At 49.4% G+C, this 15,393-nt stretch overlaps 2 protein-coding genes and 1 long non-coding RNA gene across 5 annotated transcripts in view; 2 read left to right on the top strand and 1 right to left on the bottom strand.

Annotated features, from left to right (window-relative positions):
• Nucleotides 1-895: 895 nt before the first annotated feature.
• Nucleotides 896-5,132, top strand: LOC138164947 (probable proline--tRNA ligase, mitochondrial). 2 transcript variants are annotated; one of them, XM_069092931.1, is made up of 2 exons: nucleotides 896-976; nucleotides 2,574-5,132. In XM_069092931.1, exons 1-2 carry the CDS (start codon nucleotides 940-942, stop codon nucleotides 4,025-4,027), a joined length of 1,491 nt encoding a protein of 496 aa, XP_068949032.1. In that variant the 5' UTR covers nucleotides 896-939; the 3' UTR covers nucleotides 4,028-5,132. The 2 variants fall into 2 exon arrangements, with proteins under 2 accessions (XP_068949032.1, XP_068949033.1); XM_069092932.1 differs by lacking the exon at nucleotides 896-976 and adding an exon at nucleotides 1,022-1,184.
• A 3,306-nt stretch (nucleotides 5,133-8,438) lies between these two features.
• On the bottom strand, nucleotides 8,439-13,655 carry LOC138164952 (uncharacterized). 2 transcript variants are annotated; one of them, XR_011169240.1, is made up of 2 exons: nucleotides 13,219-13,655; nucleotides 8,439-8,751 (listed from the first exon to the last, which is right to left on the bottom strand). It is a non-coding gene; the product is annotated as an uncharacterized lncRNA (long non-coding RNA). The 2 variants fall into 2 exon arrangements; XR_011169241.1 differs by having other exon boundaries at nucleotides 10,090-13,655.
• Nucleotides 13,656-14,668: 1,013 nt separating this feature from the next.
• LOC138164950 (transmembrane protein 205-like) overlaps nucleotides 14,669-15,393 on the top strand; it is a 9,658-nt gene continuing 8,933 nt past the window's right edge. Inside the window, exon 1 of the mRNA XM_069092936.1 lies at nucleotides 14,669-15,014. Within this exon, the coding sequence (XP_068949037.1) occupies nucleotides 14,684-15,014 (331 nt within the window). The 5' untranslated portion in view covers nucleotides 14,669-14,683. The remainder of the gene's footprint in view (nucleotides 15,015-15,393) is intronic.

Raw genomic sequence — 15,393 nt, forward strand, 5'->3', positions numbered from 1 at the left:
GGACAGGTACTCCCTGGAAACTCTCTACAACAGATACTTGAAATAACTGGTCTGGTACAAGACAAAAGCAAAGCTAAATTTCCATAAAGGACCTAGAGAATCCCAGAGGATGGGCAGGCAGGGAAGGGTAGAGATTTGCACTGGAGGAGGGACTCCTCACATGTCTGAGATCTCGGATCTGTGAGAGTATCAAAGTCTTCTCTCTCTCCAGAAGACATCGTCTTTTTTTTCTGCCTTTTTTTTTGGAGGGGCAATTGAGGTTAAGTGACTTGCCCAAGGTCCCACAATTAGTAAGTATTAAGTGTCTGAGGTAAAATTTGAACTCAGACCCTCCTGACTCCAGGACCGGCGCTCCATTCACTGTGTCACCTAGCCGCCCCAACATTGCCTTTTCAATGGCAACCCTCCAGTAGGGAAGGACTCAGGCCCTGATCGTTTGCTTCCTGGGGTTTAGTGTCACATCTTAATGACCATTTTTGGCTTTGCGTGAGATTTGTGGATAGATTGTGTTTCCTTTTTCTAACAACAAAAAGAAAAAAAAAAACGATTCCATCAGAGGCGGGGCTCGAACCCGTGGCTTCCCAAGTCACTCGCCATTACCCAGGCGCTACCTCTCCACTCCGCAGACAGCCCTGAAGGGGGCGGGGCAGCCTGACTCTTATACGGGCTGGGAGCATTGATAAAGGCCTCCGGATGCCTAGAAGAGACTTCCTGTGGGGGTGGACTCTGACGTACAACGCATTCCCCCGCCGTCTCTATGGTTCCGGAAAGGGCCTGCGTCCCATCTCTTCCCACCGGGGCTTTTCTCCGTACGCGGGGGGGGGGCGGAGCGTCTCTCCCAGGACCGGCCTTGTGATTGGCTGGTTGTGCCGTGGGAGGCGGGGCTTGAGGAGCCCGAGCTTTCCCTCTTTGGCCGGCCCCGCCTCCCACGTCCCGCTCATGCGTTCTTCTTTAAGAACGGTGGCTGCTGTGATCGGTGGGTGAAAGTGTGGGGGCGTGGGCACGTGGGGCGGAGCTCTCGGGGGCTACCGAGAGGGGACGGGGAGGATGAGGGCGGGGGTCTGGCTAGCGGGAGTGCCCTTGGAGCGAGCCGCATGCGTGCGCCTCTGCCGTGCCTCAGTTTCCCCCAGTACTTGGGCTCCTCCCCGCACGGAACGAGATTGTGCCATCCCAGAGACCCGCAGGTTAGGGCTGTAAAGCGCCGTGGCCTTTGAGCCCGCTTCCATTTTGTAGATGTGGAAACTAAGACCCGCCCGTGGGAGAGCCCGTGGGTGGCAGGTGCCCTCTGCTCCAGGGCGGGAAGTCGGGTGGGGCTCCCTCCTTCCACTTCACAGGTGGGGAAACTGAGGCCCCGAGAAGGCGAGCGCGCCATCCAGAGGCCAGCTTCGGGCAGTGCCCTCCATCCTGGGAGCGAAGCCTCGGGGGTCCTTCTCACCCCTGCGGTGCCAGGAAGCTTCCTCCTCCCACAGAATGAAGGGCTGGCCCCGGGGGACCCACGGACCCCGAGAAGGGCACCCGGGTTATGGGGACAAAGGACACGCGAGGTTCAGGGCTGGCAGCCTCGTCTCTTGGGTGGGGAGACTGAGCTGCACGGAATGAAGGGGTCTGGGGTTGAGGTTTGATCATGGATTCATGAAAACGAGGGGCTGCTCCCACCTTGGTGCAAGGGAAAGATCTGGAGCGGAGAGCCCGGGTTCTAGTGTGCGTGTGACTGCCTATGGGACCTTTAGGCGAGGCAGCTGCCCTGGAGAACCTTCCCGGTTCCTTCCAGCTCCAGATCCTAGGATACTTAACTAGCCTGTGCTCTCACCTACCGCAACATAGTAACTCTTGGCTGGCCCTGTGATTTCCTCCCTGAAGGGTGAGGAACGCCCTCTTGGCTGGGCCGTGATCTCTGTGAAGGGTGAAGAACACCAGGAGTCTAAGTGACTGTGCAGGGTCACCTGCTGGTCGGGGGTCAAGCCCACACGTGAACCAAGTTTCCCCTGACCCCTGGGCCAGCCTTCTAGCTGCATTGCTCTCTACCTAGCCCCATCTTCTCTACTGGAACACAGTGTTAAGTTTAAATGAGAAGGATGTTAATAAGGGAAAGGAAAAGCTTAGATTGGTGGAAATGAAACTGCCCATAGCCCTGTGAGTGAGAGAGAAGGGGTGGGGGGTGGGGGGTCACGCTTGAACCAGAATTAAAAGGACAGAAAATCAGCAGGTTTATCAGACGTCACCCTTAGGTTGAGACTAGCCCCATTTCCAGGTTTACAAAGTGCTTGGCTCAAAGCAGGCCTGGGAGGCAGAAAATCAAACCCTGTGGTTCTTCAGTTGTGTCTGATTCTTTGTGACCCCATTTGGGGTTTTCATGGCAAAGAAACTTGGCCATTTCCTTCTCCAGCTCATTTTACAGATGAGGAACTGGAAGGACACAGGGTGAAGTGATTTGCCCAGGCTCTCTCAGCTAGTAAGCATCTGAGGCCAGATCTCAACTCATCCGTCCGACTCCAGGCCCAGCACTATCCATTGGGCCACCTAGCTTCCCTATGGAGTGAATGCTTAATGGTACATAATTCATTTTCCTACAGATCTGAGTGTTCCTGTCCGGAGTGGCATGGAAGGGCTTCTGAGTAGATGGAGGGGCTTTTCTGGTATACTGTTGGCCAGCTGCCCACTGTCACAGCATCTCATTTGCAGGCCTTACCATCATCCCCCAGGCAGATTGAAACGCCTGGCGCTGTCTCGTTTTTTCCAGCCTCAGAACCTCCGAGAAGATCAGGTGGTCGGACTAGAGAGCAGGCCTGCCGAGCTGACCTGTAAGAGCCAGAGGCTGATGCTGCAGACTGGGCTGATTCACCCTGCCAGCCCTGGCTGTTACCACTACCTGCCCTACACCGTTCGTGCCATGGAGAAGCTGGTCAGGGTGATAGACCAGGAAATGCAGGCCATTGGTGGGCAGAAGCTAGACATGCCCACGCTGATCTCTGCTGAGCTCTGGAGAGCCACTGGTCGGTGGAACCTAATGGGCAAGGAGCTCTTTCAGCTACAGGACCGACATAACAAGGGATACTGTTTGGGGCCAACACATGAGGAAGCCATCACCAGCCTGATCGGCTCTCAGAAGACCCTGTCCTACAAGCAGCTTCCTTACCTCCTCTATCAAGTCACTCGGAAGTTCCGCGATGAGCCCAGGCCCCGCTTTGGCCTCCTTCGAGGCCGGGAGTTTTACATGAAGGACATGTACACCTTCGACTGCTCTTCTGAAGCTGCTCACCAGACGTACAGCCTGGTGTGTGATGCCTATGGTAGGGTGTTTGACCGGCTTGGGCTGCAGTTTGTGAAGGTGCAGGCAGATGTGGGGAACATTGGTGGGACCATGTCTCACGAGTTTCAGCTCCCCTTGAACATTGGAGAAGATGTGCTTGCAATCTGCTCAAGTTGCAATTTCACGGCCAATGTTGAGACACTGGACCCCAAGCAGCCAAATTGCCCTGTTTGCCAGGGAAAACTGACAGAAACCAAAGGTATTGAAGTGGGGCACACCTTTTATCTGGGGACCAAGTACTCTTCTGTATTCAATGCTGAGTTTGTTAATGCTCAGGGAAAGCCTTCACTAGTAGAAATGGGGTGCTATGGGTTAGGCGTGACCCGCATCTTAGCTGCGGCCATTGAAGTACTTTCTACGGAAGAGTGTATCCGCTGGCCTGGTCTGCTTGCCCCTTACCAAGTCTGCCTTATTCCTCCAAAAAAGGGCAGCAAGGAAGAGAGGGCAGTAGAGTTGGCAGAGACCCTCTATGATGCCATCACTGAAGCCTTACCGTGGCTGCAGGGGGAGGTCTTGCTCGATGACAGGACACATTTGACCATTGGAAACAGATTGAAAGATGCCAACAAACTCGGCTACCCCTTTGTTGTGATAGCTGGCAAGAGGGCCTTGGAACAGCCCTGCCATTTTGAGGTTTGGTGTCAGAGCACTGATGAGGTGGCATTCCTCCCCAAACAAGGAGTGATCGATTTGCTGCGTAAAGTACAGGTTGTCTAAATGCCTCATCTCTGATCCTTACCAAGTTATGTCCGATCACAGTTAGGTGGCATGCTGTTCTCTCTAGACTCAGTGCAGCTGGTAGAAGATGGATGCTAGTTAGGAGAGCAAGGTTTCATCATTGATTCAATGAACACCACTCATTCATATAGAAAGAAAGAAATGTGATTTCTCTTTCCACTGTCTACCTGCTCTACTTGAGATCAGCAGAACCTTCAGTGGTGTGAGGAGGATGCTCATGGCAGGCCATTCTTAGCCTTCAACTTAAAGGCCCAAACTTCCCACTCAAAGCCGACTGCAAGGTGGAGACAGTTAGATGAGACAGCAAATAAGAAACTTCCTCCGGAGACCTTAACCCTGACTAGGCTGGACTAAGAGCCTGAGCCCATCTTCTCTTAAAAAGAGAGGCCAAGCTATTGGATCATGAGACCTCAAATATAAAAATGTTAATTTTTAGCCTCTGTAATGTTTAGCCATGTTAACAGTTCCAGCTGAATAATGACTTGGGGTGGTACGGAGCCAGGGTTAGAGAACCAAAGCCTTCTGACTTCCTACCCAGTGTGTCTGCCATCAGCTCTTATTGTGACTATGAAACCTCAGATCTTGTCTTGATGATGGTGACTTGCTGCCTACCTCAGGGGAATGCAGTAACCACAGATAAGATGCCGTCTGTAAAATGATTCCACCCCCTTGGACAAGGCAAAAGGGAAGTGTGCACTGTGTTCCCAAACTGCCCCGATTTGGTTTCTTGCCATCGATGGATGGCATGGGGATGTTGGCAGGATATCAGATACAAGCTGTATTATCCTTGCCTGTTCCTGAGGGATGCCTGGAAGGAGAGGCAGAGAGAATATTCAGCAGAATTAACAAAGGGACAGAAATTGGCCAGCATTATAAAACCACTAATGGACTTCTTCCACGTTTTAGTGGGAATGAGGCTTGTGTTACCATGACGTTTTTGGGTTTACAAAGCACTGTCCTGACACCAGCTCTGGGAGATGGAGGTTATGTAAGGATTTGTGTGTGTCAGAGCTGGGCCTTGAACCCGTCTCCTCACCCTGATGAGTAATACTTTCATCTCAGCAATAAAGGATATTTGCAGAAATTGGTAACCTTTGTGTGTTTTTAACCATTTATGGGCTGACCACCTTCCTCCCCACTCTGTGTCCCTTCTCCCATCCTTCATTTGCATCCTGGATACTTGGAATGATCAATGAAGGACACCTAAGGGTTTATTATCTCTCAAATAGGTAGAGGGTTTTTGAAAGAAAATGAGGCAATTTCCTGTGCTCTTATAAAGGGCCATTGACCTTTATAGTTTACAGCACAAACTGATGATTAGGAAAACCTGCAAGGTGTATCATTACAAAATGAGGAGGTCGTCTGAACACTGATCTGGGGCACTCAGATGAAGGGCACCATTTTTAATCTTTAACCATTGAGAAACCAGAGCTTCATTACAACTCCACATGCCACCTCAGGCCTGGGCAGCTCCGGCAAGAGACAAGAAAAAAGGAATCCTGCTTCCTCTCTCCCTGTTCCTTTTATTTTCCCACAGTGTGTATTAAGATATGCTGTGGAAGTTAACCTGATGATTGAGGAAGAAAATCATGGATAAATGATTATCTCTGATAATCTCAAGATAGGCTCTTAATAGTTCTATTAATGTGTGTGGGAATATAGTATCATTTCTCCTAATTGGCTTTGTTTGTTAAGGTTTTTGATAATTTTAATGTAAGAGGCCAAGCCCCCATTTTATAGAGGGGGGAAGAGAAGCCCCGATATTTGAGTAAAGTGTCCAGTGTCACACAGGTGACACTGTCTCCAAGGTGGGATTCCAACTGGGGTTGACTAACTCCAAATCCAATCACTGTTCTTTTGACTTCACCATATTGTCACTCTTCACCTCTGGCTGTCCCTTTTGAGGCCATGAAGAATGAGTCTGCCTACCTCTTTTGAAGACAACTATCATGCCGCCCACATTTCTTATTTTCAGGGCAAACATTACCATTCTCATGAACTGATCTCACAGGACATAGTTGGGAATCCCTGGGTCACTCTCCTGGCCATGGCGAAGTTTATCAGTGCCCCCTCTTGAGACTGCACTCAGTACTATCCGTGTGGGCTGACCTTGGGGATAGCACCTCTCCTGGCCCTGCTATTGATGAAACCCAGGCATTCTGTGTCTAGAGTTGGAAGGAACCTTTAGAAGCCAGACACCAACCCCCTCATCCTAGAGCAAGAAACCAAGGCCCAGAGACAGCGTTCAGTGCCTTGCCCAAGGTCACAAAGTTAGTAAATGTTACAGGTGGGATCTGAACCCAGGTCTCCTGACTACTTAGTAAGTTGAGCATATTTTAAGTGCCTCCTATGTGTCAGACTCCAGGCAATAAGTTGGAGATAGAAAAAAATTTTTTTTCAAAAGTCCTTGCCCTTGAGGGGCTTACCTTCTATTGCAAGAGTTAAAATGTTCACAGAAAAGTAAATATACCATATATACAAAGTAAATACAAGGTGATGGGGTGGGGAGTGGGAGATGGGGGTGCAAACAAGCACTAACTGGGAAAATCAGGAAAGGCTACTGAGGTCCTTTCTGATGATACAATTCCGTGTTTGTATGAAGGCCAATAGACCTGCTGGTGAGGTGGACAGTGGCTGGGAACCCTCGTGAAATAGTGGTCCAGCAAATTTGAAGGAAACTGAGCAGACCCGTGAGCTGCTGTGAACAAGGACTGAACTGTGGGAACCATTTATTTAATAATAGCAGAGAAAAGCAGCTTTGAATGGCTCTAGATCTCTGATGGATGCCATGACAAGCCAGGAGTCCAGAAGAGTGAAGATGAAACATGCCGTTCACCTCTTGAGAGAGAGGGGTGATGAACTGGACTTGTGGAAAGAGCTTCCATTTCCCACATGGGAAATGTGGGTAAACATGGGGATGTCTTGCCAGTGACATAGAGCTGCATCAAGGGACCTGTTTGTTGTTTAATTCATTCAAGCAAAGGAAGGTAGGAGAAACAGATTGCTTGAAAAAACTGCAAGTGGTTGGAGGGAATCCCCAAGCAGGAGAAGGGGATCCCAGGGCTTCACCTTTCTTGACTGCCACAGATTACACTCTGGACTAACGCTTTGCTTTCCTTCAGCAAAAATTCCCCCGGATTTGGGGGGTGGGGTGGGGAGGAGAGTCTGTTTTCTAGACATATCTCTTCTCTCTTGTTCATTAAGACACTGATTTTCTGAATCCAACTGTAAGACTTTACATTTATCCATATTTCATTTTATTAGATTCAGCCTAATGCTCTAACCTGCCAAAATTTGGGGTCCTGAGTCTGTCATCCAGTGTGTTCACCATCCCTTCCAGTTTAATGTCATCTGTAAATTTCATAGGCATGCTCTCTATGTGTTATCTAAGTCATTGACAAAAATGTTAGCAAAAGGCCAAGCACTGATGTTCCTCCACTGGAGCCCTCCTGCTAAGTGGACATTAAACCATTAATAGCCACTCTTTGGGTCCAGTCATTTAACCATCTTTTAAAAAACTATCTTATTTTTCCAATTAACAAGTATTTATTTTCTCTTCCCCCTCCACAATGGGGGAAAAAAACCCATTGCAACAAATATGCATAGTCAAATAAAAATATTCCACATTATCATCAGCTCTGTGGAATCATAGCTGGTTATTCCTTTGATTGGAGTTCTAAAGTCTTTCAAAGCTGCAGATGGATATAGGGAGAAAGTATTGGATTGGGGACCCAAGGACTACATTCAAATCCTGACTCAGCTACATACTCCCTGTAGAACTTCGGACAAATCGTGTCATCTCTCTGACCCTCTATTTCCCTGATCTGTAAAATGAGGGTGTTGGATGAGAGGATCTTACCCCAGACCCCATGAGCAGAGGGTTACCTGTGGACATTCACCATTCTTCAGAGCGTGATCAGAGGAACTGCTATCTAAGGGATTAATGTACATCTCTATCATGCAGTAGTGTTCATGGCTGCTAATTAGCTCACACAGTTAAAGCTTAATTGAGCTCAGCTAATTAAAATGGTGTAGAGGCCAAAAGGGTTTGTAGGATAGCAGATTCCTAACTAACGGGAACTGAGGCCCGTGTATCTACAAGGTTAAAACCACCTCCAGGGCGGCCTTTGTCATGGCCACCGGCGGGCTCACTTCAGCATGCTGATGAGTTAAAAATTGGACTGGACAGCACTGGACAGAGCTGGAGCACTTCTGGTCATGAAAATGCTTCAGCCATGTGGTTCTTCCCCAGGCTCTGACACTTAGAGTCTGACAATGAGCTAGTCACTTGACCTCAGCCTCAGTTTCCTCATCAGTAAAATGGGGCATGCCAGGTTTATTACCTGCCTTATGGGGTTGCTGTAAAGAAAGCACTTCGTAAACCTGAAAGTCCTGAAGAAATATGTATTAGCATCATTATTACTATTATAATTTATGGGTCAATGTTGCCTGGGTATAGAAAGCTGGCCTGGGAGTCAGGACGATTCCAAGGATATTCAGATCCTGTGAATGACACACCATGCGGCCCAGAGAAGGCTTTCAGACCCTCGTGTTTGGAGCAGGTGCTGACCTGCCTTGGGTGAGGGAATTCCCCGCATCAATGAGGTCACAGGTAGGGATCCAAAAAACTCTCCCTAGTTAGGTGAGTCAGCATAATGCAGCTCTGGTGGCAGCAGTTACTCCTTTAAGTCTGAGGCTGAATCCTGTTTTTGAAAACAGTTTATCAATTTTTTTTTCAATTAAGTATTTTTTAAAAATTAATCTGTCCCTCCCACCATCCCTTCTCTTCCCCTTTCCTGCCACAGAGGCAACGGAGGGAGTAGTGGTTCCATTGAGCCTGGATTCAGGAAGACCTGAATACAAATCCAAATACTTAAAAAATAATTAAGTACTATTTTATTTTTTCCAATAATATATAGAGTTTTCAACATTCATTTTTAATAAGATTGAGTCCCAAATTTTTTCTTCTTTCTCTATTCTCCCCCTTCCCCAAGCTGGCAAGCAATCTCAGATACTCTTAATAGCAGTGTGATCCTGGCAAGTCGCTTAACCTCTGCTTGCCTCAGTTTGCTCAATTGTAAAATGGGGATAATAATAGCATCTACCTCCCAGGGTTATTGTGAGGACCAAACGAGGTAATAATTGTAAAGCGTACACAGAAGTACACAGTAGGAGCCATATAAATATTCCCTTCCCTCCTCAATATGTCACTGCATAGTCCCCCATTAACCATGTCCAGAAATGTCTGTCTGTCTCCTCTCTGTCAGAAGGTAAGCAGCGCATCGCACTGATCAGTGTTCGAATGTCTTTCAAGGTTGTTTTTCTCCATAATGTGGTTGTCATCATCGAAATTGTTCTAGCCCTGCTCACTTCTCTCCACATTAGTTCACAAAGGTCTTCCCAGCTTCCTCTGAAACTGTCCATTTCATCATTCCCCCTCCATTACATTCCTGAGCCAGTCCCCAATTAGAAGGCACTCCCTTCATTTCCAGTCTGGGGCCGCCATGAAAACCGCTGCTAGAAACATTTCTGTACACAGAGATTCTTTCCCTCTTTCTCTGATTTCTTGGGGGCTGGGGTATAGGTCTAAAAGTGGCTTAGCCAGGTCAAAGGGCATGCACAATCTGGTGGCTTTCTAGACAATTTAACCTTTTACTTTAGGCAAATCACTTAACCCAATAAGACTTCTTGTTTTCATCTGTAGAATGGAGAGGATAATAGTAATTCCTACCTCACAGGCTTACTGTGTGGAGCAGACCTTAAAATTCCCAATAAATGCTGGCATTACGACCAATGAATATTGTGGCGGCCGTGTCAGCACAGACAATTTATTTCTACCTTCGGTGAGGAGTTGTCAGGGCTGAGGTTTATTCAGCTCAGTACAATGCTAGAAATGTTCAAAAAAATTGTCTGATTGTCCTCTTCCCAGGGAACAAATGGGTGTAGTGAGAGAAGGTGCCTCCCCAGTCCCCAATCCCCAATCCCTACAATAGCTCCTCAGTAGAAATCTCAGCAAAAGGTAATTGATTTTAATTTCTTACCTGTGTTGTTGAGAAGATTATCAATTGGTTAATGATACTAGGGAGATACTAAAAATAGTAATTGATACTGAAGAGGGAGATGCCAGACTGGGGCTTGAGCCTGTAATATTAGGATTCATCTTCAACTTCTTGGGATTACTCCAAAACTCTGAGGAGGAGATGTATCTGAATTGGGGTTGGGAGAGCCCAAAAGTAGACACACACATACACGTACACACACTGTGGCTGTGACCTCGGACGGTTAATCAACAATTATTTGTTAGGCTCCAACTCTATGCCAGACACTATGCTAGGCACTGAGATACAAAGATAAAGGAAGAAACATATTGTTTTGGGGGAGAGAAATGACCACTTTTCTGAGACTCCGTTTTCCTTAACTATGGAATGGGAATAATAATTTGTATTCCCCGTCTCACTGGGCCACTTTGAGGGAAGGAAGTGCTTTGTAAAACGTAAGCCCTACAGGAATAAGAACTAGTATCTTTCCTATCCCCTACTGTGCTAGGTACATAGCAGGAACTCAGTAGACTTGATGATTAAAGATCAATAAATCTATCAAAAGGAGCTCACATTTTCTTCAGACTCTATGGGTACAAAGCAGGGCGATCAATAACATTCATGAGCTCCTATCATCATCACCAACCCTCTTGAGAGTGAGGCAGGGACTATTATTATCCTAGGATTACCAAATGTCAGAGATACAAGGAATTTCAGATGCCAGACAGGCCAATTCAAACCTGAACAAGGGACCCTCCAACAACCCTTATAACCAACATTTACATGATGTTCTAGGATTTACAAGATGTTCCCCAACGGATGAATGGTTAAAGGATATGAACAGGCTGTTCTCAAGAGAAGAAACAAGCATATGAAAACAATGTTCCAAATTGCTGATGATTGGAGAAATGAAAATGAGGTTTCACCTCAACACTTATCAGATTAGCAAAGATGCCAAAAAACAAAAACATGAGAGGTGTGGGATGGGTCTCAGGAAAATACAAATACATTGTTAGTGGTGTTATGGATTGGTCCAGCCATTCTGGAAAGCAATTTGGAGTATGCCTTCAAATCACTAAATTGTGCCTGCCCTTTGACCCAGTTATGGCACTACAAGGTCTATACCTCAAAAGATCCAAGAAGAAGAAAAAAGAACTACGTGTACAAATACATTTTTGTGGTAGTAAAACAAAAGGTGTGCCCATCAGTTGCAGAATGGTTGCACAGAGCACAGTGAATGAATTAATGGAGTGTTATTGGTCCAATAGGAATGATAATAGAGACAGATTTAGAGAAACCTAGGAAGTGTCATATGAACTGATGCAAAAAATTGAGTAGAACCAGGAGAACAAGGAATATAATGAAGACTGCTGAAGGAAAACAACTGTGAAACAGAACTCTAATGAGGAAGTCCGAGCCTCCAACCTCTTGGCGGAGAGGGGATGAGCTAAATGTACAGAAAAGGTCTCTGCTGACCAACACAGACAATGCTGGATTGGCTGTGTGTAACAAGGGAGGGCTTTTCTTTTGAGGTGTGTGGGGCAGAGAAAGGAGAGGGGATAGGAATAGGAAGAAAAGAAAGAAGAGGACATCGATGAATGATGAAAAAATAAACTGAAGAAAACAGAAGACAGCTCAGAAAGGAACATACAAGCAGGCGGTGTTAGAATGACCACGCTCTATGAAATGTCGATTTTAAAATGAGCTATATGTAATGGAGAGTCATGTTTTCTTATGTAGTCCCTTTTTTCTATTCTTGGTCTGGGGAAATTGCCGCGTTTGTTGATGTCTGTCAAGTTCACAATGATTTAAAAAAAGAACACTTTAAGACTTACAAAGTGTGTTACATCCAGGATCTCAGGCTGGACTCCCAACAGCCCTGTGAGATAATTATGGCAGGTACATTATCCCTATTTTACAGATGAAGAAACTAAGCCTCCTAGTTTTACCAGGGTTACAGAGCTAGTAAGCGTCAGGGTCAGGATTTGAACCCTGGTCTTCCTGATACCCAGTCTGGCATGGTCTCTGCCATCCTACCCACAAGATGAGTGGGCATTCATTTACCCGCTGCTAAAAATCTCCAGAGAGGGAAGCCACAGACCATTCTATTTTGTAATAATTTTCCTTGGGAGCTTATCAATCAACCAGTCGGCAAGCATTGCTAAAGTATATACTGTTCATGCATTCACCTGGCACTGGGCCAGGTGATTCCAGGGTGGAAATGAATTACATCCTCTCTGGTTTTGTCTTTAATACTGTCACTTCCCTTGTATGCAGCCTAAATTTTCTACATTTTCTCATTGTTTCTGGTTCATTACCGGCCTCTAATAACACAGAATCAAACCATTGCTAGATGTGCACCCTCTTTTCCCATGAAGGGGTCTTTGTGGACCAGGATTCAGCCCTGATGAAGCCAGGCCTCCAAAGGGAGGAGTCAGGCCCTTTGTACATGCTCTGTGGTTCTCTAGACCCCCAGCCCCCACCCAGACCTTTTTCAATATTAGGTTTGCTTCATGTCTAAGGTTTCCCCAACAAGAGGGAGTTAGAAGGTTGTCAATTCCCTCATTCTTCCTCTTCCTCCCCTTCCTTGACCTTGGTCTTATTCTAGGCGGGAAGAACAAGATTATGGTTGCTCCAAACACCACCTGAGCTGGGAGTCACCAGGACGACCCTTCTAGTGAACTGAAGGACCATCAGGGCTTCCATCTGCCCTCCTTCTGCCCTCTATGGTCCCTGGGCCTTACCATCTGAACTCTGGCCATGCCTGTGTCCAGACCTGCCATACACCCCCGCCCCATACACCCACATGCACAAAAAGTGGGAGCCTCGCCATTGGCCCTGAGGCTAAACTGCCTTACCCGGAACCCTTCTAACTACAGGGTGTGAGATTTAAGAGCAAGCCCTGTCCTGCTTCTTCCCCTTGTACACCTAATGCTTAGCACAGGGTGTGGCACGTGGTGTTTAATAAAATAGGAGGCACACACACACACACACACACACACCCTCACAAGTACACAATACCAAAGCCTTGAACAAGCAGCAGCAGCAGTAGTCTAAGGACTGTGATTCCCTTCTTGAAGGTTGACTTTTGAAACATTCCACAAAGAGCCAGGATAAGAAGGAGCTTTTTACCTTCCGCTCAGGCTTCTGCAGGCTCCCTCAAGGTCTTCTGCCAAGCCAGGCTGGCCAGGACTCTTCCTGCTCGTGTGGTCATCTTCTCCTCCAAAAAATACTATCAGGATGCAGCTGTTGCCACCCAGGGGACCCAGAACAGGCTACCAAGGCTGGAGACATCCATGGCAGGACTGCCCTTAAGTCACATATGGTCAGGGAAAGAAGCACAAAGAGGAAAAGGCTGCCAGGCTTTGGGGGCCCAGGCTCAGTCCTCCTAACCAAACACTGGCTCTAGCTATTATGGTGGGGAAGTGGAGAGAGGGGGTCCTCCATTACCAGTCATAGGAAATGTGTGTGTGTGTGTGTGTGTGTGTGTGAGGGGGGGAGGGAGAGGGAGAGGAGAGAGAGGGAGAGAAGAGAGAACATCTGCCTCCTGGATCAGAGAGAGGAAGGAAGAGAAAGGCAAAGGGTGGAGTCTCTTCTTTTAGAAACTATTTGGTGGGAGGCTGTCTTCTTGGTTCCACAGCCTACTCTCCCTGAGGGACCCTCCTGCCTCCTGCAGCTATGGTGGGACCAAGGAGCCGCCTAGAATTTGCTGTCCAAGTGCCACCAAGCCCTTCAGAACAGATGGGGCCCCCTAGAAGTGGCCAGAGGTCCAGCACATGTGAGGGGGCCCCTCTGCACCCCCTTTTTCAGAGGAGGAAGCTGGGTTTGGTGACTCAGAAGCACAGTCTTAAGAAGAAGGCCTGGAGCCCAGCTGCAGGGCCTCCCTTCACTTGTAAATGCCAGTCTCCTTGGGATATATTGTTTCCTTGTCCCCAGTGATCTTCCGGGAAATCGTGGCTGGTCTCCTCTGCATCTCCACACCAGGGGCTCCCAGTCCTGCTCCCAGTGGGTGACTCACCGCTGCTCTTCCCCCAGGAGGCATGGGCCCAAAGGCAGCTGCCAGGCCCCAGTTCCCCAGGCTGTGCCCAGCAGAGTAGAGCCCCTGAGGAGGTGGCACGTGCCAGCTGTCCCTCCCTGGGGGGTGCCCCCGCGCTGTGTGGGGGGAGGCCGACTGGTTAGCAGGAGCCTTTGCCGGCTCTTTGCACATTCCAGCTCGCCAGGCTGGGCCACCCCTCAGCCCCAGGGATGGGCACTGGGACCTTCCTGTCACGGACCTGGGTCACCTGCTGGTCCGGGGATGACGGCTTTGAAGCCGGGGCTACTCCAGCCAAGCCCAGCCAAGCCCTACAACACTAAAGTCGCCCCTCCCGCAGGAGCCTTCCCCGGCCCCTTCATGCTGGTCGGTGGTGCCTACCCCCCCCCAGGGTCTCCGGGGGTCCCCTGAGACTAGGGACTACTGGAGGGCAGGGGGACCCGCCCCCACCCCTCCCTCGGTACCCCTCGAGCTGAGCACGGGGCCTGGCACCCAGCAGGCGCTTAATAAGTCCTCGTTTACCGACAGCAGCCCCAAGCGATCTACAGCTACACCGCCCCCAACATGCACACCCACGAACACCCGCTCGTGTTAAAGGCTTTGCTCCAGGGTCAGCCAGCCCCAGGGCCTCGATGGGACGCTGGAGGCCCTGTGGTGCCAATGGGCACCAGGCTCCAGCCCTCCCGGGTCCTCCAGGCGGGCCTAGACTGGGGGGGTGGGGCTGGGGGGGGGCAGGGAAGTCTTAGAGTCCTGGGTCAAGGGCGGGGGGAGGGGCCAGGAACAGCTCGCCGAGGGGCCGCCCCGCCCCGCTCCCGCGCCCACTCCTGCCTTGTTCCTTCGGGGCCACCCGAGCCCGGCAGCTCCACGGCGGCGAGCGGAGCGAAGGAGGACCCAGGTAAAGGCCACCCGGGTTCGGCGTGGTGTGGCGTGGCGTGGGCGTGGGGGGATCCTGGACCTTGGGCACCGCGCCCGGGGCACCCGGGCAGCTGGGTCTGGGCTGGGGGCAAGGGGAGTCCGCACCCCGACTTTTCGGGACCCCAAACGTGGGCAGGCCCAGACGGGGGTGGGGGAGGGGCGAGGCACACTTAGGAAGTCGGAGAAGTTTGTCTGAGTCACCTCCTCCCTCCGCTCTCCCTCTCCTCTCTTTCCCCCTCCTCTCCGCTTCCTTCTCCCCCCCTCCCCGCTGCTTCCCTGCCTTCCCCTTGCATCCTTGCTCCCTCACTCCTGCTTCCACCCCTCCCTCCTCCCTCTTTTCTTCCCCTCCTTCCCTCCCC

Source organism: Petaurus breviceps, unplaced genomic scaffold, assembly GCF_028583685.1.
Source record: "Petaurus breviceps papuanus isolate PSGF00001 unplaced genomic scaffold, PetGlider_PUasm1.0 207, whole genome shotgun sequence".
In the NCBI taxonomy this organism is placed as follows: domain Eukaryota; kingdom Metazoa; phylum Chordata; class Mammalia; order Diprotodontia; family Petauridae; genus Petaurus; species Petaurus breviceps.

Bases quoted from the DNA above. Each gene is read 5' to 3' on its own strand.
- LOC138164947 (XM_069092931.1), top strand. From the start codon at position 940: ATGCGTTCTTCTTTAAGAACGGTGGCTGCTGTGATCG. The intron at 977-2,573 runs GTGGGTGAAAGT...ATTTTCCTACAG, and splicing joins AACGGTGGCTGCTGTGATCG to ATCTGAGTGTTCCTGTCCGG.